This window comes from Poecilia formosa, unplaced genomic scaffold, assembly GCF_000485575.1.
Source record: "Poecilia formosa unplaced genomic scaffold, Poecilia_formosa-5.1.2 Scaffold22, whole genome shotgun sequence".
In the NCBI taxonomy this organism is placed as follows: domain Eukaryota; kingdom Metazoa; phylum Chordata; class Actinopteri; order Cyprinodontiformes; family Poeciliidae; genus Poecilia; species Poecilia formosa.
Window position 1 is genome coordinate 1,077,736 of NW_006799961.1, and position 26,914 is coordinate 1,104,649.

Here is a 26,914-nt window from a genome sequence, read left to right on the forward strand (position 1 = left end):
TAGAAAGAGAGAGAGAGGGAGAGAGAGAGAGAAAAGACAAAAATAATCATGCAAGTGAAAATTAGAGTTTGCTTTAATTTATCACGCAATAAGTTGGAGAATTAACAGAAGCTAAACAGCATACTTATTTTAAAAGGACTTATGCTGCATTTAATTCAGTTGTTAGGACTTTTTGGTTGCATGTTGTGAAAGCACTAGTCGCCACAAAAAGGGATTTAGTTCAGTTTCTAAACCTTCTGCAATCAGATTGGCTTGATAACCATGTTAATATCATAAACTGTATTTGAGTTTATGTGGTTAATAATGGAAATGTAGTTCACTGCGCTGGGCTAATCTAAGGGAAACCACAAGCACTTAGTACACTCAGTAAAAAAGAAAAAAAAGAAAGTCATTTGTCGTTTCCGCTCTAAACTGAACTTTCTATTGCTCATTTCAGTGTTCATGAAAACTTCTGAATTTTGCATGGGAGGGCCTAAGGCAGGACATTTTTGAAACAATGTACTCATGTGCTGCAGATTAGTACCTATTTAGTAGTAGGTATTATAGTGACCTTTTTTGCATGTTTTATACTGCACTTATGAATTTTATACATCCAGCAAATTACAGCTACTGTTGTTGTTCTGGGAACAGCTTCTGAAGTTGACAGTGATAAGCCTGACAGAAATGATTCTAATTCAGTAACTTCCCTGTTTGAACTATTATCTGATACTGATATTCACTAAAAGAGGTTTGAAGTCACACATATCTTTACTGTAAGTTTTGCTACAATGATCTGTCTAGTAATTTGAAAAAAATAAAAAATAAAATAAAATAAAAATTCAAATAAAAAAAAAGTTATTTTTTTTTTTTCAAAATTCACTCAGCTCACTTAAATACATTTTGTTACAGCTGGTCCCAATTTGTGTTCCCTCTTGAAAAAAACTTCCTGGATAGCAGTTTTAAGGAGCTATTGAATATAGACATTAACATTGAAGGAGTGGTACCTTTCATTATATCAATCATTTTAAATCTAATTTAAAAACCCAGTTAAATGCAGCAGGTTAACACACAAAGAAGGATCTTTCTTAATTCAAACAGTTTTGCTTTCCTTCCGTCATCTCTGTGCCACAATCTACTCGGCTTCAAATGCGACACAATAATTGTGCTGTGATGTCAAGTCGAGCAGCCAACAGAAATACAGAGACCTGTTGAGGAAAGCTGTACCATGGAAACAGATTTAAATCCTAAACAATTCAGCTCCCTTCTGTCACCTGAAGTATCTGCTCCAAGACCAACACAACTACTTCAGACTTTGGTCACAACGTTGTCGGACACGAGTGAAATCAGCGCACTACATTGCACGAGCTTTTCATTGTAAATGCAATGACGTTTTTTATTGTACAATAATTTCTGTCGGTACTGTCCGATGTGTTTTTGCAAACACTGCTTATTTGCAACGTAAATTAGGAGGAATGGGATACTCCAATCTTGTGCCCAAGGGAAGCAATATAAGAGAGTTTATTCTACATTAAATAGAACAGCTTGAGATTGATCAAATTATTCTATTTCTTCATTGCTACATTTCTCCATCTACATCTCTCTATCTGAAAGAGAACATTTTAAATTTATTGTCCTGTTTTTCACATGTTACATAACAAAAGCCACTGTTCTTCGCAGAATGGGTTTTGTTTGCAAAGTGGACGTGTGCTTCAGCAAGGGGAATGAGTTTTCAGAAGTGGGTCACCCGGGGAATCAGTTGTGAAAGAACCGCCTCTGATTATCAAAAACAAGATCAGTAAACGTTGAATTAGACCATCATTTCAGTATGTTAAAAAAGGAATAGAAGAACCTCTGAGATTGCATGCCTTATTTGGTTTATCATCCTTGTTGTAGGGTGTATTAGCATATTTACAATGGTGCCAGATATACGTGTATGATTTCTGACTATAGAGGTCTGTTTCAGTAAACATTTAGCAAAAGCAGAAAGGAAATCGCTGATAAGATGCCTTGCATGGTCAAATGTTCTTTCCTGATACAGAACTATACAGGCTTGTCCTATATATGCACAACAGGAAGTCAAAGAGGAGTTAACAACCCAAGCAGGCAAGCACATTCACTTCAAAGCATACATCAGCACTGAATAATTCCTACAGTACTGAAGTTTCATTACTGTTACAACTCAGTAGATTTGCCATACAGTGACACTGACAGGAGATCTAACCACTGGAGTTATGTCATCACGTGTAACAACACAAAGCCTTGTGGTTTTGACAGCAAATGTGGCTTAAAGTGGAACATCAAAGAGTCGACGGGGGGGAAAAATAAGTGTGGATCATCATCAAGGCATTAGACGATTTGACTTACCGAGTGATTGATTCCCCACATGAGTACGCTTAGCAGAGGGTCGCTGGCACGGAAGAGCTTCACTTTCTGAGCGACGAAGTGTTTCTTCTTCGTCTTCGTTTTGCTCGCAATAGATGCGGCGATGCTGGCCGCCGAAGCCATGTTTCAAGCAAACTGGGTGGTTGCTGCAGTCCGTCCGATGGATGATGTGTAGAGAGCGTCTCCGCTTGAAGCTGGCACTGTGGCCTCACGATGTAGTAGTGTTAACACTATTCATTTAGCCACCTAACAAACCGAATGGGCCGAGTGTTCTTTTAATGCCAGGTACAGTTTGGGTTCCGTCTTAAGAAAGGATGAGACGAAGCTAACAATGCTGCTCTCCTGCACCTAAAGTCGTCCTCCGCCTCCCTCAGCCCACATCAACACTCTTCCTTCCTCGACTCGTCTGGAACCCTCACTGAGCTGGCGTTAGCATAGCTAGCTACACGGGACAGCAAGCACTAAGTATTAATATAGTAAAATAATAAATATAAACACTGACAACTGGAGAAGGGTAAATTCCCGTGGGAAACGGCGAACAAGCTAGGTTTTATCTGCAAAAGGGAAGATTAATAATGATTAATGAATGACACTAAACGACTAACCAGGCAAACAGCTATAGTCCTTCCGACCTTCGGTGGCCATATGACGGTACAAAGCAGAAGCAGGCTCCGCCGCTCACTGCCGCTTCGCTACCGTTAGCTCGCAAGCTAACCAGCGCTACGACTAGCCAGCTTTCAAGGTCCTCCTACGCGTTTGTAATCAGTCCGTAGAGATGACAGGGGCGTATCCTGTCATATCCATGCGCTGTTCGAAATAAAACACCGACCAGCAGATAATACGACGTTAATGTCCACCGGAGGTCAGCTCCAACTCCGCAGCACTGATGTTCATGTGTGCTGCTGTCAAATGACAGCTCGACGGATGGGAGGTGACAGTCCGAGCCGTGCAATGTCTGCTGCTGCGCTGATTCGCCGCACCTCCCTCTCTCCTCAGTCAAGCTTCCCCTGTCTTTCACTAGCACATACCAGTTTTTTTTTATATATATATAGTCCTAAATTAAAATTAATGTTTAACTACACACCAAACATTCAACATTTAGTGCTTTCTTTTCTATACAATTTCAAGCTTTTGTTTAAAGTGTGATGCATCAGCAGAATCCCACAGGACATTCCCAGGATGAGATAAATCACAGGGTCTCTTTTCAGGAAGCAGCGCGATAATGTCCCTCACTATCAGAGAGGTAATGTCTGTAGAGGTCATTTCGTTTTCTGGTGCATACTACGCTGTTTCCACTGGCACATTGCTGTGTCAGTACCTCTGTAAAAGCTGGAGGCCTCAATGTGCTGATGCTGTTTAGACCTCATTTGTTTTATGAGTCACTCTTCATAGCAGCACATTTAAAACCTGCCTCCCCTGTTGCCTACGCAGGTCAAGTCACCCTCCTTTTTTTTTTAAAAACAAATCACACAAACAAATGATTTCTCAACGTTTGCCTCAACATGCATGCATACTTTTGTTAATAATCACAATAACGGGTTCCTGTACAATCTGAAAACAAAATTGATTTACATTATTTTTATTTACAGACTTTATCCCATGATATAAAAGTTCCATCCATCCATCCATCCATCCATCCATCCATCCATCCATCCAGCCAGCCAGCCAGCCAGCCAGAAACCTGTGGGTGCGCATGCAGCCACCAGCATTAAATCCATAGTCAACTTTCTTGCGTTAAAAATTATGTCAAATAGTCTCATAACTCTGGGAATTGACGTCAGGAATCTTTAGACTCATAACTTTACAAAACGAAATCAATCGTACCGTATCACCATTAAGCCTGCATAAGCATGCCAACATTGTTTGTTGTGTGAGGTATTATGTTTAAATACTAACCTTCCTCTTACCGAAATGAATATTTCAGCCGCTATGCCTGCCTGACCTGGGTTGCCTAGCAACTAAGTGTCAACTTCCTTTTTTTCAGAATGCACGTTCAGCTTACAGGCTGGTCGATTTATTGTTCTAATTATAAAACCTATAAGGTCAATAGAACATCCATCATAGTGGTTTGTTGGCTACTTCAGGAGTTGGTTTTTATAGTGCAATAGTCGGCTACAGGTTAGCTAAACAGTTTACCTAACTATTGTGCGACCTAAGTGTGTTAAGCAGCATTTGAACAGCTGTTAGCTGTTCTTCTTTAAACAGCAAAATGGGAAAGAAGACGGGGAAGGACAAGGAGAAAGAGGACAAGGACGCGGTATGAAACCCACCTTATAACTTATCCCATTTAATAACTGTTATTTAAAACAAGCAAACAATAAACAAAAACAAACAGACGAACAAATAAAAACAGAAACTGATGGCTATTTTTGATCACATGGATGACCTGTCGGTACCCCTAATTACGATGTAAAAAAAAAAACAAAACAAACAAAAAAAGAAAAACAACAGCCTATAACCTATATTATTTGAGTGATGTAGCATAATCTTAACTTAAAATGCATTTAAAAAAGCGTGCATTTAAGCCCACGTTCTGTATTCAGTCGTTAAATATTCTCATATAAAGAAATATCTGTTTTAGGAGAGTCACAGTTATTTATTATTATTTCTTGGTAAGCCTTCTCTGACTTGTGATTTCTTCAAATTGATCTGAGTTTGCTTGAACATTTAGCTGGTACTAATCCAGGTTTTTATATTTTTCCAAGTGGTCACTGTGTCGTGCTGTAAATAAACAGCATGACACAACAGCAGTGACCAATTTCTTTTGCTAATATACGCCACTATAGTAAACACAATGGTAAAGGAGGTTTTAAAAAAACCAAACTCACTGCTATAAAAGTACAACAAAGAGTGTGATCTTTGGGACATCAAGTCTAACAACCAGAATGCGATATCTGAATCCCAAATGGGTGTTCTGAATTGATGGGGCATAAAATCCTGCACACTTTGTTTGAATGAGATTACAATTGACCTTTTCAGCATCAAACACTGCAGATGGGTTCTGTTGTGAAACAAAAGATTAATATACAGAAAGCGCCTCATCCCCACTGTTAGATATTGTGGAGAATCTGTGATGCTGTGGGTCTGTTTCCCTTCCAAAGACCAATTAAATTTTTTAGACTTTCATCATGAACTCTACAAGCTCAGAAGAGAAAACTGGTGACCTCTATCAGAAACCAGAAAAACTCAAAGATTATTTTCTATAAAATGTTCTTAGAGGAGACAAAGTGATCAATAGAGGGCTGTTATTGCATTGGCATCAGTAATTTTGACACTGATAGTCACTGATATAAAGAGTTATTTTTAAAATGGATGCATGTACATCCCTGAAAATATGTGTTCCAATTTAATGTTTTTACTTCTTTTTTTTTCCCAAAAAGAACATTTTTGTTTCAAAAAGTTTGTAAGAGTACATGTTACTATGTTAAAAAAAATTATTTATTTTCAGGTATTTTTCTCCTTTTTTTCTACAACATATTCCTCCACATATACACATTATGTTTTTTTCTTCTTTCTTTTGTTTGTCATAGTAATTCTGTCTTTCTCTGTTGGCGCTCAGTTTGAAACTCTGTCTCTAGAAAGTAAAGCCCCAGGAACGGTGGTGTTGCTCTTAAGCTCTCAAGAAGAAGACATTCTGCTAAAAGCAAGTGAAGCAATCCAAAAGTTTGCTGAGAAAGGTAGAAAAAACCCCACCACAGACACTAAATCGAACATTAGTATTTTTTGTGTATTAATATTGGACAGCTATGTTCTATTTAAACTCATATTTTAGAGAAAATTTTCTTTTATTTGTCTGCCTTCAGAGTCAGTTATTCTTTGGTAATAAAACATTTACTCTGCTGCCATCCTTAATCTTTCTTGCTCACTGTCTCCCCCTGTTGTTAGGAGAAGAGAACAAAGTGATGCTGCTGGGATTAGGAGTCCTTGGGCCTCTCTGCAAGCTTATTGATCACAGCAATAAACTGATCAAACGCAATGCCCTCATGACCTTGGGTAATATGGCCACCAATGGTAGGTTCTGTGTAGTTTGTCATCTATGAAATAAATGTAGATGAATTTTGAAGGAATGTGTCTTTTGTCAATACCAGTACATTTTTCTGTCCGTCTTGCTAACCTTTGACTAGATCTACATGTTTTAAATGACTGGTTGACTTTGAATGGCTTATTCATTATTTTAACTAAAAGGCGAAGTTAGCGAAGCTCTGAAAAAAGAGGATTTCATTCCATCACTTTTACAGAAGCTCACACCTGAAGGTGAGTTGTTTTGATCTTCAAATTTAGTCTCCTAATTATTGTGAAAGCGGTCAAAACATTGAAAGTCTGACTTTTAAGTTAGTTGATGTCTTATTTCTTTCTGACATTTTACTACTCTGTCTTTCTTTCTCCAGAGGATGTTTTCGTGCATGAGTTTGCAACACTGTGCCTTGCCGCTGTGGCAATGGATTTCACCTGCAGAGTCCAGATCAACGCCAACGATGGTATGCCACCTCTAATCAAACTCCTCAGCAGCCCGGACCCAGATGTCGCAAAGAACTCATTGGAGATCATCTTCAACCTAGTTCAGGTGACTCAGAGCTATGAGCCTAGAGAAAATTAGAGGACTATGCTGCAGTAAGCCTTTTCATTTGAAAATATGCCAACATTCGTCAGCATTTAAAACACAACTGAACATATGACTGTAAAGTTTTGTGACCCTCTTCTGACCTCTTTGATTTTGATGAATGAAGGACCTCGAGAACCTCGAGGTGCTGCACGAGCTAGGTGCTATCCCCCCTCTTCTGGAGCTGCTTAAGTCCGACTTTCCTGTCATCCAGCATTTAGCCTTACAGATATTTCAGTGTGTCACTACCGATTTGGAAACACGGAAGACCTTCAGGGAGGAGCTGGGATTTGAGAGGTTCCTGGATCTTCTGGATAATATGGTGAGTATAGTAGTTTGCCCAAAGTATTCACACTCATCCAATCTTTTCGTTTTTATCATGTTTCAGCCATACACTTCAACTTATTTTATTTGAATTAGGATTAGGGTTAGACCAACACAAAGCATCACGTTTGTAAAGTAAAAATTATACAAGATTGTCGACATCTACAATTAAAAATCTGAAAAGTGTGGTGTGTAATTGTATTTACCCTCCGATGAATCAATACCTGGAAGTTGCTTTTCGCTGTTCTGCCGGTGGATGTTTTTGGGGTATATCTCTACCACACTTGCATATCTAGAAATGCTTTGCCCAGTCATCTCTTTGCATGCAGGTCTAGTTCAGATTTGGTCTCTTATGAGCAGAGCACTTCTTTCCATATGTGGTGAACTTCGGAGAGAACTTCTTGTGGCTTCCCGTCACCAGTGTTTTGGACTAGACCGGATTTTATTTAGGGATATCTGAGTAAGGAGGGTTAAATACAAAAATGCCTGGTACACTTCTTAGAATTATTATTTGTAAAATGTTTGAAACCCCCCCAAAACATTTTTTTCCACTGCATAATTATGCACAACTTTGTTTTGGCCATCGCAATTCTAATGGAATATATTGTACCTTTCTGATCGGAAAGAGTCAAAGGGTCATGTTGATTGTGTGAAAAATGTACTTTTGAAAACAACGTCTTCATTTTGTCATTTTTATTAATATTATTGCAATAGGATTAAGAAAGATAGATGTAGTAACAACTATCTAGAACTACTATTTGTATGCTATGACACTGACTGCTTATCCCCTACTTTTTCTTTTCTTACGTCTCTAAAAGGAGTTTAACGACCTACATGCTGAGGCCTTGCAAACAGTGTCAAACTGTCTGGGTGATATTGAGACTCTTCAAATCATCCACCTTAACGGGGGGCTTACGAGGCTGGCGGAGTTTGTCCTTGCACCAAGCAGTCCTGAAATCCAGTCCATTGCAATCAAATGCATCACAAGGGCAGCTCAGAGTTGTAAGAACGTTAAACAATTATGACAGAAGGAACATATTTAAGGAAATTTAGAACGCACTCATAGTAGCTGCTGACTTTCTTTGATGTTTGCTCGGATGTTTCTGAATGTAGCCGAAAGCCGCGAAGTTTTCCACGAGCAGATGATCGAGAAAGTTCTAGTAGAGCTTCTGTCTGCGGCCGATGACAATGTGAAAGCTTCCGCCTGTCAGGCTATCGCAGCCATGAGCTTCCACCCTTGCAGCAAAGACCGCTTCAGAGAGTTGGGTATGTAAAAATACACAGACTATAAACAGTCACTGGATCGCAGCAGCAATTACATACTGACTGCAAGGACACCTGAATTTAGTTGGTTTTGTGTGTTTCAGAGGGCGTCCCCATTGTGGTGCAGCTGCTGAGTAGTGAGAGCTCGGTACTGAAAGAGGCAGCGACCCAGGCTCTCTCGAGCCTCACACATAGCAACGAGGCCAATGCGCTGTGAGTGACAAACATCCTGACCACTTCTCCTCCTGCATGTGTTTCAGTAGTGACTTAGAGACATTTACTAAACAAGGATTAAGTTTCATGAAGTAAACCACATCCTAATACGCTACCATGCTTAAAAAAACAAGCAAAAAAAGAAACAAAAAAAAAAAAAAAAAGCAAAAAAAGAAACAAACAAAAAAAAAAAACAGTGGAAATGCAACAATACATAAACAGCATACTGATTAGTGAAACCTTTGAGATTTGATTCCTTTGTACAAGCAAGCAAGACAATAAAGATAAACTGCCGTCCGACAACAAAAAGCTTTGCAAAACAAAAAACATACTTTTAATGAAAATTACTAATTGGGCTCAAGAACATTTATGAAATCCTTGTCGATGTATAGCATTGAAAAGAATGCAAAATAAAGGAAGACCAAATAATGAGGCAAACGATGAACAAGTTTAAATACTTTTAGAGGGACAGTTTGTTTTTAGGCTAGATACCATTTCTTTCTTTTCATCTTGTTTTTTTTTCTGTGAATTTTTATCACATTTCTCCTGAAACCTGTCACCTAGTCAATTATTTTCTTGCTTCTTTTTCCATCATACCCTCATTACTCTTGTTCTCCAGAAAAACTCTGCATCATCCATCATCGCTGGCTCATTAAACACTTCCGTGCTTTACTTCATTTCTCACCTTACTCCCACCTTGAATACATCCAATTCATCGACATCCTTTTCCTGTTTTTGTTCAGATTCTTTGCATGTCTGTACTTGCCAGAATCAGACACATGTCAAATATGCATTAGATAGTCTGTGCTTGCAGGACACCAACATGGAGACTGCAATGTCCGTAACAGTCAGTTAGATTTCATTGTGTGCTGAGCACCCCATCTACTAACATGGTATCTTCCAGTGCAGTGTATGAGGCAGGGGGCCATGAGATCCTCATCCAGCAGCTCTCTGAAAGCTCTGCAAGCACAGTGGCCAGCTCTGCTGCCACTATTTCTAATATGGCAGAACAGGAGATCATCCAGTCCAGCATCCTGACACTAGGAGGCGTACAGGCTCTGGTTGAACCCTTGAAGTCCACAGATACACAGGTCCTGATGTACACTGCCCTGTGTGTGGCACAGCTGGCCTGTGACAACGAAGAAAGGGACAAGGTTTGTCTAATGAATGATCCCAGCTTAGAGTGATGCAAATAATGGGACATTTGTTTGTTTGTTGTTTTTTTTGTTTTGTTTTTATTGTCAAGAAAAAATTACAAGTACCAAAGTAAAATTAATAATATTCCTGCTGCTTTCAACTAACAAAACACCGTAACTTGCAAAAGTACTCAAACCAACACCCAAGAGGCCAATAGTAACTCTAGAGGAACTGAAGAGACTCAGCTTAGATGGGAGAATTTGTTTACTGGACTATTTTTATGGGAAAAAAAAATCAATAAAGGCCTCAAATGGGGTATTTTTAAAAAACATAGCTAGAAGAAAGCAATCACCCAAATAAGGGCTTTTTCATGTGTGCCATAAGCCTTATTGCAGACATACCAAACAAGTGGAAGGTGTTTCGTCCACGTTAAACCAAAATCAAACTTGGCCACCTTGCAGCAGAATGATAGCGACAGAGGAACAAGAGAATGTTTCCATAGTATAAGATAAAATTACTTTTTCCACTAAAATAAGTTCCTAGTGCTGAATAATTAATTTTAAGTTTATTTTTTTCTTATTTTTAAAGTGCATTAAGATATTTGCACAGGAAACTAAACCAAAAATGCTTGCTAAGATTTTTGCTTTTGCAGAGAAGGTTGTTCTGCTGAAAGGTGGCCAAGTTCGATTTTGGTGCTGATTTGTTTGGACTGAAGTATCCCAGTCAGAGTCCAGATCTGATGTTCATAGACAGTATCCATTCAATATGGCAATTTCATTCCACAATTATTCCCTACTTTGTATTATTCTCACTCAACAAAATGAACAAAATTTTCATGCTAAAATGTAAGAACATGTGAAACAGTTTAAGGGTGAGAATACTTTTGCAAAGTGCTGCATTTAAACCACATAAATCATTTAAAACAGCAACTCGTTTAGCATATTTTAAAAAAATTCTTTCCCATAATGCCTGAAACTCTACCTCTTGTTTGAAAACAGTTTCACAAAGCTGGAGGCCTCGAACCGCTCGTCAATCTGCTGCATTCCAATGACAAAGAGGTGCTGAGACACGCGTGCTTCGCCGTGAACGTTTGCGCTGGGGATACAGCTTGTGCTGTGACGATGTGCAGACTTGGGTAAAACACAGATATAACATATAGCAATAAAAATTCAACTATAATTCTGAATATTTATGGCTTGAAATTCAGAAAAGGCAAAGCTTTGTTTAGTTACAACATGCTGAAGCTGGGCATAATGTCTTAATTGTAGTTTTTCAACCAGCCAGCAGGTGGTGGCATGGTACAATATACTGGGTCTTTTAATATGGAAAACTATTGTTGGTATGTGTACTGAACACGTTTTTCCTCATGATTATTTGTCTCAGGGCCCTGGAAATACTTCAGGAAATCAACCAGTCAGCAAACCGTAGGAGCAGTTTCAGCGAGTTGGCCACGACCAGCCTGCTTAACTCCAACTTGCCTGTTAAATACAACCGGCTAGGACGATTGACTGCAAATGACATTATTACAAGCAACTTCTTTGATGCTGGGCAGGTTTGTTTACTAAAATGTGAAGGTCCTGAGTGACAATAAAGAACGTCAACAGGGAACAAGACAAATCATCTTGTTCAATGCCAATACCTGCTTGTGACCAAAAAGCTAATGAACTTCATAACACAAATAACATCAATTGACACCAAGTTGCCTGGGCTAAAACTTGGTTTATTCAACCAGCTGTTTCCCTGGAGTTCTCAAGGACAGTTACTCAGGTTGTCTTCGTCTGATGTTATAATCTTTTTGATGATCTGAAATATTTAGTATTGACAAAAACACAAAAAAGGCAAAAACACTTTTTTACAGGGGTGCACACTTGAAAATGATAATACTAGATCATTTTTTTTTCCCACTTGGCTCTCTGAACAACAACCAAAATATTAGTCAGATATTATTTGTTATTGTCATTTCTTTTTTTTTTTTTTTGCCGTCTTTAACAAAGAACAAAGTACTACCTTATCACCCTTTGATGTATTTCTCTCTGTTTCATACAGGCTTGTGTGGGTGAGCCGTTTCTGACTTTGGAGGAGTTGATCAGCCAGCCACTCAACCAGCAGCGGGCGATTATTGTTTTCAACGTCCCAGTAGAGTATGAATCTTGAAAAATGCTATAATTTTGTCACTTAATAGATTCCAGTTTTGCATTGTTGAATCTTGTCAAAACAGAGACGTGCAAAGACTCTTGGATCAAAGACTGTGTTGTGGTAAATGTATGGAGCTGAACCCAGTCAGACTATTTCGTAGAATCATTTGTTTATTACAAAAAAAAAATAACAAGTTTAAGAATTAATTTGGAATTAGCTACAAAGCTATTCATATCTCATTATTGTTTCTGAGGTCACCCTCCCTCCCCCTGGCTGCGCCAATCCTATGCTTCACTTTCCCTAGGTTTTTGTTTCTTTTTTTTCTTCTCCCCTCTTTACCTTCAGTGTGCCCCATCATTGTGGACTCACTGGGTAAATGATCCCCCTTTTAAGATGCCAAACACTCAGAGCTATTTTGTGTAGACCAAGGAACTTACACACATAATTATGAACACACACTGAAGGTGTGTTGTATTCATCTAACCTACAAACATTCAGTGTAGGATTCCAGAAATCACACTTTATGTGTTGCAAATATTCTACCTCATTTACTAAACACTCTACATGTAAGAACCCAGTAACACATTGTGCAATAAAAAACTGCGCTCAAGGCACCTCACATTCACTCCTTCTCTTTCCTAGAATGCAAAAGAAAAAAAACCCCACCACATTAATTCTTAAGCAGCCTGTTGTGTAATCCAAGCTTAGGTTTGTCCAACTCAAGTTAAACTTAGCATACATCCCGTTGCAGCTCGGTTGGATTTTTGGCTTCTGCTTCATTCTCGTTAGAAATGCAGTGCGTGGTTAAAGCACAAACATTCTGTGTTCTCAGAAGCTTTTTGGATCGGTTTCTTTGGGACACAGTCACAGTAGCACCCAGCACAAATAGTGGCCTCTCTGGTAACTACTTGTGGAAAGCATTCAGATAAATGTGTATCTTTCATCGCAGCAATTTTACACAAATGGGAAACTCTCATCTGGTAAGAAAAATCAGTTTGATTTATAATTGTTTTGGAAAAAAAGAAAAGAAAAAAAAAGATTGGTGCCACAACCACTGTTCCTGTAACAATACTTGACATGCAACTGAGTCTTTGGGTCTAAGGTTTTATTTTCTGTTTCCTGAAGGAAACTGAAATTTCAGATTAAATTACATAGTTTAAATGAAAAAAAGTTGTATTTCTAAAACATGCGGAGTTAAAATGTAAGTTTATGCATTGAAAAAGGATGAAAAACACCATTGAATTATAGGAAAGGGATCACCATCACTTGTCACTGTAATACTCACTGCAAGTATAAGCTTTTAGGAATGTGGTTGTTTTTTTAATTCAATCAGTTTTTATTTTTTTATTTTTACTTTTCCTAGTGTTTTATCTAAAACTCAAATAAAAGAACAACTTTGAGAAATACAAATAAGATTTGCAACATAGAGCAACAGTGACGTGCAGTGAGGTTCATTGCTGGTGAGGCACTGACTTACGACTTATAGACACCATGCATGTTATTGGACGTACGGAAATTTCGCGCAGGCATACAACGCTTGGGGGCAAAAAAACTAATCATTTACATGTCATCCATAGCCGCATTGACTCAGCGAAACTTAGAAATGTAGGTATTAATTTCGTGCTATGATCCACACCAAAGGGAAAGAGGTATTCGCCACGCTACACGCAGACTCGTTGCCATAGCAACTAACAACAATGCCACTTCATGTTTTAGGATTTAACACAAAAAAAACAAACATTCAGTATATGGTCGTAGTACGTTTTAGGCTTAATGTTATATATATATAATTTATTTTTTTATTTTTTGCGTGGTTTTGCTTCTCCAAAACGGACAGCTGTTACGTCTGCTGCGCTCCTCTTGAGCGCCACTCTCCTTCTGGGCACGGAAGGGTAACATCTTCAGCTCCATTTGTTAAAGCTGCAGGGAGAGTTAAGTTTAATCTTTCGCAGCGGCGGAGCCGCGTCCGCATTGGCTGTGCAGCGGACTGCGCATGGATCTAATTAACTTCTGCACCTTTATTTATTTCCTCAAACTAAACTGTTGGCTCCTCTGTTTAGACTTTACATGGATTAAAACAACATTGCATTCTCTTTAGTTTTCTCTGTTCTGTACTCGAGACTGGAGTTAAAGGCGCCATTTCAACTAAAGGTTTGCAATGAGCTTCCTGACCAGACGCTCCAAAGCGTCCGGTCCATAACGCTGTCAGATTCCAGTCAGAAAGACCCAATTTAGTTCAGAGTCCTGAGATGATATTCAGAAAGGATTTTTTTATGGATTGATTTTAGTTGCCTCTGTGATGAACTCTTTGCGTAAAGTCTATAATGTCTGTCCGTGTGCACCAGTCAAGGGTGTTAATTATAGCTGCATTTTCCGCTTGTGCTTTATGCCATTCTGCACCTGGGAAGTGATAGCAGCACGGCTGAGAGACTCAGAGTTGGAAACCTCTTCTGCTGTTGGTTGTTGTCTAGTCATCTCCTTCAGTCTTTCCTGCCTTTTTAACTCTGCTCTGGTATTGTCCAGCTCTCTCTGGACGTAGGCAACCTTTTGGTTCTCTTCAAACCACCTGGCTCTCTCCATTTCCACCAGAGAGACAAGTCTCTGGAGCTCTCTCTGGTAGTTAATGGGAAGTTGATATCCGGCTCTCCCATCCCACGGCTGGGGTCTCATCCCACCGTTGTAGTAGTGGGTGATTGGGGGGGGGGAGGGTTATACAGTGTTAGGGTGGCTCTGATTTATTCTTTTGTTCATGGTTGTTTTTTGTTGAGGCATTGCGTCTTAGGACAGTTGTCCCGTCTTTTTTTGCTCTTACTTCTTTAGTTTTGGGTAGTTGGTATGATGCTTATCTATGGCAAAGTGGTATTGTTTTTTACTGCTGGGAGAAGCTAATCATCATCTCAAAAGCTCAAATTGTGAACTAACTACTGCCACCTGTACTACAACCACAAATCTCATTAGACTTTAAAAGAAGGTTTTGTAACAGTGGAGAAGATTTCTTCCATAGTTTGTAATGGAGTCTGAAAAGGGGCAAGATGAAGTTTAACTAATATAATCACACATCTTTTCCATTCAGTAATTCATCACATAAATAGTCTTCCTATTTCCCATATCCCTTCTAAATAAAGATGAAAATAATACATACACACAGACATATATAAACGCACATACAAATCCACCTGCATAAAGCAACCGTTTTACATACATAAACCTTTTGTGTGCCACAGAGATACAGTAGAGCTGGCAGAAGACAGAAAACCCAGCCCAACAGAATCAGAAATCAAGAAAGGACGAATGACACCAAAGTAGGTGGAATATTAGGACACATACAATATCAAAAGAAATGTTTTTTTGCTGTAAAGTCTTAACCTGAACTAATTTTAGTATCAAATTTGAGGCATGAGTATTCGTCTCTATTACAGTTGGATTTAACTATCTCTCTGTATAGAAGGAAAAGAGAGAAAGACAAACCCGACGAAGAGCCCCAAGATGTTCTTACAGAGAAGTCACCAATTATTTTTGGGGACGTCTCCCTGCTTATGCTAATTAAAGAGGCCAAAGACTCCGTCCTTTCACTGACAGATGAACGAGAGCAGTATGCGGCCTTGGCCAGGTATACATTTAATTATGTTGGTAAAATGTTGTTAAATAATGATATATCAAATATGCCATTGAGAATAGAAATTAGTTTTTTGTTTTTTTTTAAATGCCAAAATCTTGGAAACAAACACAATTTGAAAAGGCATATTATTATATCAGAGATAGCTTCTTGTAGATCAAAATCACTTTAAGTTTGGAATGTCTCAACTGTTATGAGTTTTTTTGCGGTTGCTGTCAGGTTGGTGAGTGATGCCATGGGTGGAGCAGTACCTCTGGAAAAGCTGCACGAATTAGACTGGGTGCTGCACCAAAGTGACCTCAGGTTTCAGCTGAAGTCGAATGTTATTCCCATTGGTATGATAAACAAGGGAACCTACTGCCACAGAGCGCTTCTCTTCAAGGTACGACTTTCCACAGAGCATTAGCAGGTTCTTAACTCTTTTGCTTGTCTTCCTCGTCCTCTGCTTTCCTGCCACCAAATGTTGTCAGTGTTACTTTAAATCCAATTTTTTCCTTTTTGCATGGTTTATTCTTATCTAAATTAAGTTTGTGTGTACAGCACCTCTGTTGGACTTTTGCTACAGGCACAAAACTGATTATATTTTATTGAGATTTCATATAATAGACAAAGACTGTTGTTCTAAATTGGCATTGACCAGGGAGAGCATCAATAAGAAAACAAAAGTGACTTTTGAGAAGCTGCAGAGTCCATTACCTGTGCATTTCACAAATATGGCCTCTAAGAAATACAGAAGTCATTGTTGAAGGACCATTACAAGAAGTCCAAATTGCAGTTTTTCACAAGCAACACAGAGACACAGCAAACCTCATTCAACATGAATGAACTGGTCTGATGAGTCCAAAATCTTTTGGCCTGCCAAACACTTTGTTTAGTGGAAAACTAACATATTGAAACATAGTGGTGGCAGAATAATGCTGAGGGGACTCTCAGTATGAAATAGTAAGCTAGTAGAATATGAAGGAAGGATTAGTATAGCTAAATTCAGGGCAACTCTGGAAAAATAACTGTGACTGTGAAAGATTTGGGACGGGGTGGAGGCTCACCTTGCAGCATTACAACATCCATAAACATACAGCTAAAGAGCTACAGTGAAATGGTTTGGATAAAAGTGTGTTAATGTGTTGTAGTAGCCCCATCAGAGATCTAAATCTGATAGGAAATCTGTGACAAAGCATGAAAGTTGAAGTTCACACATGCCTAAAATAAAATCCCAATAAAATAAAGTTTGTAGTTCAGATGACACAATGTGTAAATGGGTTGTGAACACTTGGTAGTGATCTGTATTTACGTCCCATTCTGTCTCATCTTAATCTTTTCAGTGTCTTGCCGATACCATCGAAAAGAGCTGCACTCTTGTTCGCGGTGATTACAATCGGGCCTGGAATGAAGTTCTTCTCTTCGAGGAGGTCCATGAAAACCTAAGGTCTCCGGAGCCAATCTGCTACATAGTGGACCTTATGCATCAGCCTGGAACCTTAATGCCAATTGATTCCCCAGCTGCTCAGCAGTATCAGACTATATAGTTTCATTCTGTTTCACATACTTGTACAAACATTCAATATACTATAGCAAAGAACTATACAATAAACTATAAGTTACCTCTTCTGTGTTTATTTTTTTGTTTGGTTTTTCATGCAATAGCCAAACTGATGTTTGTTTTAATCAGACCAAACATATATATATTTTTTTAATCCTGACATACAGATTCAGGATGTAGAAATAAATCCAGTTCACCTCCCGACTGTTCGTCGTTCATTGAAAATGCATCCTGAATTGTGGTCTTACCTCAACTTGTATTACTAAACGAACTTCCTTCCCATTGAAGCGTTTTCTTATCAGAAAGCAGCAGCTCACTGACGACAGGTTCTTTTTTTTTTTTTTTGCACAATCCCCTGCAATAAAAGCGGGTGAAGTGAGTCCAGATTGGCCCATTCAGGTGAAGGTTTGATTTTTGACCTGGAAGACCAGCGTGAACTCGCTGCAGCATGAAAGATCCCGCCGTAACGGGAGCGCTCGGCTCCACTGATAATCCGCGCTGCACTTGACTCCGGACCGACACACACTTGACACACCGCCGGGGGGGAAACATGTCGCGTTTTGTCGCTCGCCTCCTCGCTGCGGTTTCTCAACAACACGCGGCGGTCAGATCAGCGGTGATACCGCGGAGGATCCCTCCGTTCGTCCGCTGTTTCTCCACATCTCCAGGTAATATAGAGCAAAGTTAATTTGTCCCGCATTAGTTTGCTCTGTGTCCCGACCTTTGACTGCTCTCCCTCTGCAGGTCTTCTCTCCCGGATACAGGATATTGGGGCTTTCCATGTTTATTGCAGGCTTTAAATGTTTTTATTGAGGGGCAATGTAATAAAAGAGAATGTGTGATCCAACTTGTCATGAAGTTAATTTGTGCAAATGCTTTATAAAGCGATTTAAAATTCCACCCTGGCATCATAAGTGTTAATTTGGTTGAAAATCATACAGTAAACCTTTTCTTTGTGATGCGTTTCCAAATAAGGTCATGAATACTTGTGCAAAATGCACCAGAACGTCTCAACTCATACTTGGTCCTTATATTTAGATATATAAAGACTGCTTCTCTCTGCAGGCCTCAAGTCTCTCACACGTTACAACAAGACTACAGACTGGCAAAAGAAGCTGACACCAGAGCAGTATTTCGTCACAAGAGAGAAAGGAACTGAAGAGGTGAGTCAAAGGAAAAAGGAGTGAATTTATCCAAAATGTATAGATAGAAAAGAACCAAGCAAATCTGTGCAACTGGAACATGACCTATGAATCGGGCACCGACTTCATGCCATCTCATCAAAAACAAGACATGGACTTTGCTCACTACTATAACGATGACCTGTTTTAGTTTCGGTCAGACTACTTCCTCTATGTTACGACTGCACACTAGTGTTGAAGATGTGTTAATGTGTATTGTTTTGGTTTTGAAAATTTTCACATTCTTTACATTAAGACAACTCTGCTGCAGAGAAAGAAACCCAATCAGTCAGATCATCAGCTTAGGAGAAGTAGCAGGTGAAGCGCTGCGCTACGTCGACTTATGACCTCGGACCAACTACAGAGCTCAGAGACACTAAGGAAAATCACCAGTTTACAAAAGTTATAGGTATTAATTGACAGTGATAATGAATAGTGCCAGTATAAAAGCTTACACTGCGCTTAGTATGGTCAATCAAAGACTTTCCTGTGCCCTGGATCACAACGTGCATTTCATACTATGAGTTCTTGGCGTTTCCTTAACTGAACTTCTCTTTTGGAAGATTTTAAGGAACAACTGATACTTTTGCTTCAATAACTAACCTTTTTGAGTTCTTGTGCTTATTAGCTTACCATTACAGTTGATTAGTTTGAATTTATCCTGTAAATAAACCTCCTCAAGACTCTCATTTTTTGGACTATAAAATGATAAAATGATTTGTGTGTGTTTAGCCCTTTAGTGGAATCTACTTGAACCATTTTGAAATGGGAATGTACCACTGTGTTTGCTGTGATGTTCCCCTCTTCAGGTAAGCATTAAAAAGTAATCTGCATCTGCCAAAAGGTTCCCGTTAAATGCGCATTTGTTATGCTTTTCTTCTTGTTTTTGTAGTTCAGAAGCTAAATATGATTCAGGGACAGGCTGGCCAGCATTCAAAGAGGCTCATGGGACATGGGAGCGAGACGAGAGCCAGGCCTCCATTGTTCGTCGCCCTGACAACAGCCTGGGTAGTGCTGGGACAGAGATCCTCTGTAAAAATGTGAGTTATTTTCTAATATATCTGAAAGCTTAGCTTGCTTTGTGCCGTTTAGTTGTACCATATCTTTAGATATATATTGACTAATGCATATTTGCCGTATAGTGCGATGCCCACCTTGGCCATGTGTTTGAAGACGGACCAGACCCGACGGGGCAACGGTTCTGTATAAACAGCGCAGCCCTCAAATTCAAACCCAGAGAAAATGGTGTAGCTGACACAGAAGAGCAGAAGTGATGGACTTGCTTCAGTTTTGATTGTAGCATTTACACAGAACAAGTGGGCTTCACCAGAAGTGAATCGGTTGATAAAATAAAAAAATAAAGTGCTACACTCTTTAAAAAAAAAAAAAAAAAAAAAAAAAAAAAAAAAAACATGCAGTATGTACCCTTTAAGTCATTGCAAGTGTGTTTTTACGTCATTCGGTAAATTATGACACTTTTAATACAAAGTTGACATTATTCAAAATGTCTTTGTTATGACAACTTGACATTAACCAATAAATCATTACTGTTTAAACTTTACCTTTAATAACATAAAGTTACCTAATTTTTAAAGTGCAATCAGTAATACTTTTATAACAAATTTATGTCAGTAATGATTTCTTGGTTAATGTCAAGTTGTCATAACAAAGACATTTTGAATAATGTCAACTTTGTATTAAAAGTGTCATAATTTACCGAATGACGCTTTATGACAACAGTCATAAATATTCATGGAGGCTTATTCATGTTCATGACAGGTGTTATGTCATATTTATGACAGTGTCATGACAGTCTTATTCACCCCCCTTCAAATAAAGTGTTACCGTTTTTACTAATGTCTGTTGAGTGCATTAAGTTTATTTTAAACTGTAATCTGAAGGAAATTACTTATTTTTGTCATTTATGTACTTATTAATGTATTATTGCCATAAAAATGTATCTCAGTTACATTTTGGACGTTTTCTTTCCCAAAATATGTTTTAAAAAGTTGTTGCTGCCCCCTGTTGTTAGAAAAACCTCGCACAGTACTCAAAAAAAATGGCCTTATCTGTACCAGTAAGCCAAATTAATGTTTAACTGGGTGGGTCATCCTCATTTGCACAATGCTTGTTACCCTCCTGTGTCTATATCTTCTTAAGAGTTTGAGTAAAACAGATAAGGGATAGCAGACAACAGAGACGGAGGTGGAAAGGGAGTCCAGCACAAAGATAAGAGAATTTTGCAAACTAAGAAAATTAGGACTAAGAGAAGCACACTGATCTGACAAGAAAATAGAGCCTTAAAGCCGTGATTGTCAGTGACATGATGAGGGGAGGATGTAGATGTGTACTTGCAGCAGCGGTGCTGTTGTGCCTTTGTCTCTTGGTTCCCACCGAGGCTGTGGGAGGAGCCAAGAGTCGACCAAAACCTCAAAGACGACCACCGAAGAAGCCAAAGGTCGAGCCCATCGACTCAACCCCACCGACTCAGAATATCGACATCCAGCAGGTAAGAGACTGGGAGTAAAATTCAAAGTACAGTCCAAGCTTATCCATGTTAACAAACCGGGATTACATGGAAATGTATAGATTTTTGTCAGACATTTTGCTAAAATTACTAGATTTTATAGAAAAATATATGTTTTCAATAACATTAACAGATGTACAAGTTACCTGTGCCATAAGTTTGTAATTTGTTTTATTTTATTTGGATAGTTATTTCATTCAAATTAGATCTTACATACTGATCACAACCATTGACAAATAACTTTTCAGGCTTTGATCTTTGCACACTGACAGTGATTCTCATTCAGTCTTTTTTTCAGGTCTTTTGCAAAACAACGCCGCAAAAAAAGGAGATAAAATAGATAAAATAGGTGAAGATCATCAGAAATCAGTGGGTTTTGCTTACTCAAACCAACTATTATAAAACATTTTGTTTGTAAGATGTTCTGTGGAGTTTTGTTAAAAACGGTAAAAAGAATTAGGGAATGTGTAGTACTTTTTAAATACATGTTCTCCAAAGAAGTAATTTCTGATATGTTTTGTTTTAGCTTTTCTAAAGATTATTCTGGGTGCTGTCTCTTGGAGCATGGTTGTGAAACTCTTATCAGTACTGTTGACGCAATAGAGGGATTTTTTTTTAGGTAAATAGAGGCTGAGTATGGCTAAAGAAGGTAGAACACAACATTTGAAACAGATGTGTGCTTTTGTTTGTATTGGGACACTTTCTGGTGGTTGCAGACCTTAAATTTTTGAATGTGTTGAAAAAGAGCAAAATTAAATTATTGGGCTGCTCGATTACAAAAACAAAACAAAAGAAACTATACTTTAGTTACAAAAAAATGACATAACTCTTGGTTTTTGTAGTTTCAGTCACTGTAATGGTGTTTTACAGCAGTATGTATGCATGCATGGTGTTCCTCAAATATGTGTTTTCGGCCCACTTATCTTCTACCTTAACACCAGCAGCTACTACAAAGATCAAGCTGGTCAAATATTACAAAATAAATGTACCTCCTAAAGTGTTTTTTTAATGTTTTCTTTCTCTGTGTAACGTAACATTTGTTACAGATGACAGGGAGATGGTATCTCCTTAATACGGCCTCCAAGTGTTCTTACCTGATAAAACATGGAACCAAGGTGGAGCCGACGGTCATGACCCTTACAGGTCCATCCGACCAAACTCTGTCAGTTAGCACTAAAACCAGACAGTAAGTATGCATGTAATTACTTACAGCTCACATATATTCTCAGAATTTGTCTGAGCAAGGACATTTCTGACAATGGAATTGGTCTGTGTGCCCACAAAAACAAAACAGGGAGAGGAGGGAAATGAGCTTTCCTTCTGCGTTTTTTAAAGCTTTTGATGAAACTGACTCAGCAATAAACTGAAAAAAAATGTGTTTGTGTGAAATACTTTTGTTTTGATGTCAAGGCAGTAAATCGCTTCTCTTCCGAGCAGAAGAATGGAGTTTTATATAATATCTGTCACATAACGGAATAATGAAAATTAGTCACACAAACTCCTCTCTCTCTCTTTTTTTTCCCCTTTTCCCTTCTCAGTAATCATCAATGTCGGGAGATATTGCAGGAATACCATCTAACTTCAACCCCGGGGAAGCTAACGCTTAAAGGTCAGTTCTTCTCTTCCAGGTTTTCCGTAACGCGTAGCAGCTTTTCCCGCTCTGATTATTGTTATTCTCACCAGGAACTCGTCCTGAACTCAACACCGACATTGTGATTGGAGAGACAGACTACACCAGCTATGCAGTTTTGTACTATCAGAAACTCGGGAAGGTCACAGCAAAGCTCTATAGTAGGTTCAGCATCTATGTGTATTTCTGGCTGATTTTCGGTAACGCAGGAAAGACGTGCTTGTAAGTGCTTGTTGATGTCTCACAGGTAGGTCTGTGGATGACCTGTCCGAGCCAATGCTGACTAAGTTTGAACAGCTTGCTGAAAAACATGGCATGGGTCTTGCCTACCTCTTCCCCTTCCCCACCTACAGTAAGTACATCTCCATGGTGACAAACAAAAACACAGCATGTTTTAATGTAAAACTAACGCTCCGTGTGCACATTAGAGCAGCGTTTAATGACGCAAACTGGGACAAAATGTTTACATGCACAATATGTTGTATGTCTTATAAATGACAAAAACTTTTCCTACTTTTAAGGTCACTGTGGTGAAGTGGACCAGGACCACAAAATAAGTAAGATCTGTCACAGTTGGGTACAAGTTGCTCATCTAATAAGAAGAACTAGCAGTATTTATTAAAATATTGTATTTTCTGTGCAGTCATTAAGGTTGAGTGGTGGAGACAACACAATGGAGAAAAACGTAATGAGGATATTGTAGGATAATCACAATCAATATCATCACCACAATGCACAGCAATGATGTTGAAATTACATATCTTCCTAATATTAGATGAAAAAATGCTAGTCATTGTGATAAGCTAATCCAAAACACAACATTTGAGCTCCAGCCATCCCGTTTTCCATCATAACCAGTTCAGTTAATCAGCAATGTCATGTTAGTGAAGCGTGAACATGTTTTCTGATGTTTTTAATGATTCCACTAATAATAAAATAATATAGCTCTGCGGGAAATGTATTAAACATGGTCTGAAGTCAGCTCCTTTGCCTTTGTGAAAATCTTCAAAACGAAACCTTTCAGAGTCTTACAGGCCTTGACTTGACGTCGACTTTTCCTGTTGTCTACTTTTACATAACTGCAAGGCTTCAAGTCAATGCATGAGCGACTGAAGGAATGACTGTTTTGCAACATCCTTTACTGCGTAATCAATATCAGCTATTCATAATTTTAGACTCTATAGAAACTCTGCGTGCTTCTTACTGTTGAGAAACATGTCGCTCTTCTGCCCCAAAGATAAAAATCATTCAATGGTTAATTGAATTTACAAAGTTTTGCAAAGCTTTCAGCATTTTCTGTTATGTAAAGCTCTTATTTCAACTTGCTCAAATTAAAGATCTTATTAAGCTCATTTCCTGAGAACATTTAATCTCTGTTTCTACTTATCACCTGGACACAGAGATAGAAATTTGACTAAAACCTTAAGGTCAGTCAGGTTGCTCCTGCAGGCTGTGCACATGCAAAACTTATGAAACGCTGAGAAGAACAAGTTACCCAACATCCATTTCTTGCATCCGTGTACATCCAGTGTAATTTCATGTTGTCACTTCTTGTTTTCCAGACTGTGTCCCCACATGCTGAAGAGGCGGAGCTCCGACATCCACCCAAGAAAGTCGATGGAACTGAACTTATGAGTTCCCTTTACATGTAATAATTTGCTCCTAATTAAAAGCGAAACGAGGTGAAGTCAACCGACTGTTTTCAGTTTTGTCAAATCCACATCTTAACCTTTTGGTAGTTTTGTACATCATTTGTTTTCGTCGTGGTCTCATCAACCTTCAAAGGTCTGTGACTTTACGCAAGCTGCTTCTTGGCGTGCCAGTGAGAAACCAGGGATAATAAGGCCCAGGTTGGAATCCCCTCAGGGGATCAGAGGGTTTGGTTTCAATTTGTGGTCCAAAACTTTCTTACCCGTTCTCCTCCCTCCACCCTGTGTGTTTGCGTGTGTCACACAGGGTTACATAACCGGCTGATTGTGAGTTGTTGCCTCCTTACAAAAGGGGGAGGGGGAGGGTCTGATTCAGCAAATTTCAGCGATTGAACCCCTCACAGCTAGTCTGCATTTAATGGATAACTGCAGGAAAATAAAAACAGTCGTCGTTTTAGCTGTTTTTGTCTTTAAATGAACATAATTCATTCCTTTCAGAATATTGACATGGAGTGAAAGTTGAAAAAGTAGCTCTTGAAGTAAGATTAATGATTGCAAATATGTCTAACCACTTTATGCAATGCTTTTTTTTTTTTTTATAACTATAAAAGCAAAAACAATGATGCTTCCATTGCGGGACCTGCTGGGTACTGCTTCGCTTTGTTCAGTTTGATCCCAATAACTGGCACCCAGAGCTGACCTCAAAGCAGAACATTTGCAGCTCTGTTCTGTTGTTTTCTTGGCTTTTGTGCTCTTACCAAACAGAAGCCACGACAGGTCAGTCATCCTTCAGTATCTCTTTAAAAAACAAGAAAAAAAAAAGCACTCCTTGCCTCCACCCCAATTCCTCCATCCACGTGCCGGTTGTGTAACAGCTGTAATTTGCATACTTTGGGAAAGATCCAGAGGGGTTTTTTTTTGTTTTTTTTTCAATGCTCAAGCCAGGGGGCAGAGGGAAGAGAGCTGAGGGGAGGAGACATGAGGGGAGGTAGGATGCTGCAGTAGGCTATAAGAAGACTCAGAAGGCTCCCTTTCAGAATCCCCGACGCTCCTGACCCCTTGCCTGAGAGAGTCGCTCTGAGCTGGAGGAACCATGACGACCACAGTGCTGAGAATGCTGACCGCCCTCACCTGCGTGCTGGCTGCATGCGCCAACATTATGCCTGTACCAGACTTCAGCCTGGAGAAGGTGAGAAAAAAAGAGTTACGACCTAATAAAAAAAATTTAAATGTGTAAATGTTACAACTGTGCAGGGAGAGAGAGATATTTTTTTTTTTAAAAAAGTTTCTTCTCAGGCACAAATATAAAAATGATGCCATGTATGCACATTTGAAATCACTTAGTGTAGGCTGGCTAGAAAAAAAAATCACCTCTTTCTGTGCTTTCTTTAGGTTGCAGGAAAGTGGTACATGGCTGGCTTTGCAACCAATGCTCAGTGGTTTGTGAATCGTAAAGCCACAATGAAGATGGGTACTGCCACGATGGTGCCCACTGATATTGGAGACCTGGATCTCTCTTATGCCACACTGAAGTAAGTGGATAATGCATTGTTTTAGACAGAATCCTGTTTGTACTGGAAGATAACTTTGTGGGTCTCTGAGTAGTGCTGATGGGACCTGCTGGAGGATGACTCACATGGCGAAGAAAACAGACACTCCTGGACGCTTCACCTTCCACAGCCAGGGTGAGTGGCGACCACACAGACAAACGAAGGACGTCTTCACGGCAATCTAACGCTTTCCTGCTCTTCCCAGCCTGGAACAACGACAACGACATGCGCTTTGTTGACATCGTGTACGACAACTACGCTGTGGTCCACACCATCAAGACAAAAGACGGAGTTTCAGAGATCCTCAACAAGCTCTACAGTAGGTTTTTATCACCAACAAGGACCAGGCCTGCTGAAAGGGTTTAAATAAGGATTATATTGAGATGAAATAAAACTGTTGTGCTTGTAGGCCGCAGTTCTGAGATCAGCGATGACCTGCAGCAGAAGTTCACTCAGTTCTCTCTGGACACTGGCGTCCTTGCTGAAAACATTGTTATTTTCCCGCCGAACAGTACGTTGTCACCCCAAAACTCATCATCCATCACCAAATGTACACTAAAACTGATTCAGTGTTCATATATGTGCTCATATGTGTCATTACAGGCGAGTGCCCTGAAGCCACAGCAGCCCCCGCGCCACAGTAAAACGTTGATCTTCATCTCCTCGTCTCTGAAGTCCAGGGTTTCCATCTCAAAGGCATCTTCTTCTCCCCCCGACTGTGTCACCTGCTGCGTCACAAAGCTGCACCTCAGACTATGAATGTAGAGCTTTTAATTCTGTTTCTCGCTGCATGCCAAGGAGGAGCTGATCCTAGCTCAGTTGGGTTTTTTTTTTTTCTACTGTGCTTTAACAGCAACATTAGAGTGGAAAAATAAAGTATTCACAGTGGCTTACACATGTCTGAATCTAGACCAATGAAAGGATTGTTTTGTATTTTTCTTTCATTAAAAAAAAATAGTTTAAAGCCAATAAAATCATTAAAACAACTTTTTCAGAATTTAGAGGGTTTTTTTTGTCTAAACACACATTAAAATCTGAAAACAAATTCACCCCCGTATTGTTTCACGCTGTTCTTTTCTGTCTGATTTAAAAATATATGTAATTTGCAAACATCACTGTGTAGAAGTAATTAAATTTACTAAAACGCATATATGTACAACCTAGTTTTATATATACATGTATATATA

General features: G+C 39.1%; 5 protein-coding genes across 10 annotated transcripts in view; 4 read left to right on the forward strand and 1 right to left on the reverse strand.

The window, feature by feature from the left end:
• The window catches only part of pip4k2aa (phosphatidylinositol-5-phosphate 4-kinase, type II, alpha a), a 37,988-nt gene extending 34,666 nt beyond the window's left edge, over window positions 1-3,322 (reverse strand). For 3 of the 4 annotated variants that reach the window (XM_007547875.2, XM_016669368.1, XM_016669367.1), the window contains exon 1: window positions 2,344-3,321. In XM_007547875.2, coding sequence (XP_007547937.1) covers window positions 2,344-2,484 — 141 coding nt within the window. In that variant the 5' untranslated portion in view covers window positions 2,485-3,321. Of the gene's footprint in view, window positions 1-2,343 lie in introns of all 4 variants that reach the window. The other variant, XM_016669369.1, reaches the window with a different exon arrangement.
• A 1,018-nt stretch (window positions 3,323-4,340) lies between these two features.
• armc3 (armadillo repeat containing 3) lies at window positions 4,341-17,258 on the forward strand. The gene is made up of 17 exons (XM_007547876.2): window positions 4,341-4,618; window positions 5,921-6,038; window positions 6,247-6,372; window positions 6,547-6,615; window positions 6,750-6,925; window positions 7,089-7,283; window positions 8,104-8,287; window positions 8,399-8,551; window positions 8,653-8,761; window positions 9,666-9,915; window positions 10,897-11,033; window positions 11,282-11,450; window positions 11,945-12,039; window positions 15,259-15,336; window positions 15,480-15,644; window positions 15,870-16,032; window positions 16,973-17,258. Exons 1-17 carry the CDS (start codon window positions 4,571-4,573, stop codon window positions 17,174-17,176), a joined length of 2,439 nt encoding a protein of 812 aa, XP_007547938.1. The 5' UTR covers window positions 4,341-4,570; the 3' UTR covers window positions 17,177-17,258.
• Window positions 17,259-17,545: 287 nt separating this feature from the next.
• Window positions 17,546-19,720, forward strand: msrb2 (methionine sulfoxide reductase B2). Its single transcript, XM_007547878.2, has 5 exons — window positions 17,546-17,858; window positions 18,256-18,353; window positions 19,104-19,180; window positions 19,264-19,411; window positions 19,514-19,720. The coding sequence occupies exons 1-5, from the start codon at window positions 17,741-17,743 to the stop codon at window positions 19,643-19,645; spliced, it is 573 nt and encodes a 190-aa protein (XP_007547940.1). The 5' UTR covers window positions 17,546-17,740; the 3' UTR covers window positions 19,646-19,720.
• Window positions 19,721-20,223: 503 nt separating this feature from the next.
• On the forward strand, window positions 20,224-24,220 carry c8g (complement component 8, gamma polypeptide). Of its 3 annotated transcripts, none has more exons than XM_007547881.2 (7): window positions 20,224-20,880; window positions 21,945-22,084; window positions 22,437-22,507; window positions 22,582-22,689; window positions 22,776-22,880; window positions 23,050-23,085; window positions 24,091-24,220. In XM_007547881.2, the coding sequence occupies exons 1-7, from the start codon at window positions 20,695-20,697 to the stop codon at window positions 24,108-24,110; spliced, it is 666 nt and encodes a 221-aa protein (XP_007547943.1). In that variant the 5' UTR covers window positions 20,224-20,694; the 3' UTR covers window positions 24,111-24,220. The 3 variants fall into 3 exon arrangements, with proteins under 3 accessions (XP_007547943.1, XP_007547942.1, XP_007547941.1); XM_007547880.2 differs by lacking the exon at window positions 24,091-24,220 and having other exon boundaries at window positions 20,224-20,605; window positions 20,636-20,880; window positions 23,050-24,084; XM_007547879.2 differs by lacking the exon at window positions 24,091-24,220 and having other exon boundaries at window positions 23,050-24,084.
• Window positions 24,221-25,270: 1,050 nt separating this feature from the next.
• On the forward strand, window positions 25,271-26,715 carry ptgdsb.1 (prostaglandin D2 synthase b, tandem duplicate 1). Its single transcript, XM_007547882.2, has 6 exons — window positions 25,271-25,366; window positions 25,570-25,709; window positions 25,783-25,862; window positions 25,933-26,046; window positions 26,137-26,238; window positions 26,331-26,715. The coding sequence occupies exons 1-6, from the start codon at window positions 25,271-25,273 to the stop codon at window positions 26,369-26,371; spliced, it is 573 nt and encodes a 190-aa protein (XP_007547944.1). The 3' UTR covers window positions 26,372-26,715.
• Window positions 26,716-26,914: the final 199 nt, after the last annotated feature.

Bases quoted from the DNA above. Each gene is read 5' to 3' on its own strand.
- armc3 (XM_007547876.2), top strand. From the start codon at position 4,571: ATGGGAAAGAAGACGGGGAAGGACAAGGAGAAAGAGGACAAGGACGCG. The intron at 6,616-6,749 runs GTGAGTTGTTTT...TTCTTTCTCCAG, and splicing joins ACAGAAGCTCACACCTGAAG to AGGATGTTTTCGTGCATGAG. The intron at 15,645-15,869 runs GTATACATTTAA...GGTTGCTGTCAG, and splicing joins CAGTATGCGGCCTTGGCCAG to GTTGGTGAGTGATGCCATGG.
- msrb2 (XM_007547878.2), top strand. From the start codon at position 17,741: ATGTCGCGTTTTGTCGCTCGCCTCCTCGCTGCGGTTTCTCAACAACAC. The intron at 17,859-18,255 runs GTAATATAGAGC...TTCTCTCTGCAG, and splicing joins CTGTTTCTCCACATCTCCAG to GCCTCAAGTCTCTCACACGT. The intron at 19,181-19,263 runs GTAAGCATTAAA...TTGTTTTTGTAG, and splicing joins TGTGATGTTCCCCTCTTCAG to TTCAGAAGCTAAATATGATT.
- c8g (XM_007547879.2), top strand. From the start codon at position 20,695: ATGATGAGGGGAGGATGTAGATGTGTACTTGCAGCAGCGGTGCTGTTG. The intron at 20,881-21,944 runs GTAAGAGACTGG...CATTTGTTACAG, and splicing joins AGAATATCGACATCCAGCAG to ATGACAGGGAGATGGTATCT. The intron at 22,881-23,049 runs GTAAGTACATCT...CCTACTTTTAAG, and splicing joins CTTCCCCTTCCCCACCTACA to GTCACTGTGGTGAAGTGGAC.
- ptgdsb.1 (XM_007547882.2), top strand. From the start codon at position 25,271: ATGACGACCACAGTGCTGAGAATGCTGACCGCCCTCACCTGCGTGCTG. The intron at 25,710-25,782 runs GTAAGTGGATAA...GTCTCTGAGTAG, and splicing joins CTCTCTTATGCCACACTGAA to TGCTGATGGGACCTGCTGGA. The intron at 26,047-26,136 runs GTAGGTTTTTAT...TTGTGCTTGTAG, and splicing joins GATCCTCAACAAGCTCTACA to GCCGCAGTTCTGAGATCAGC.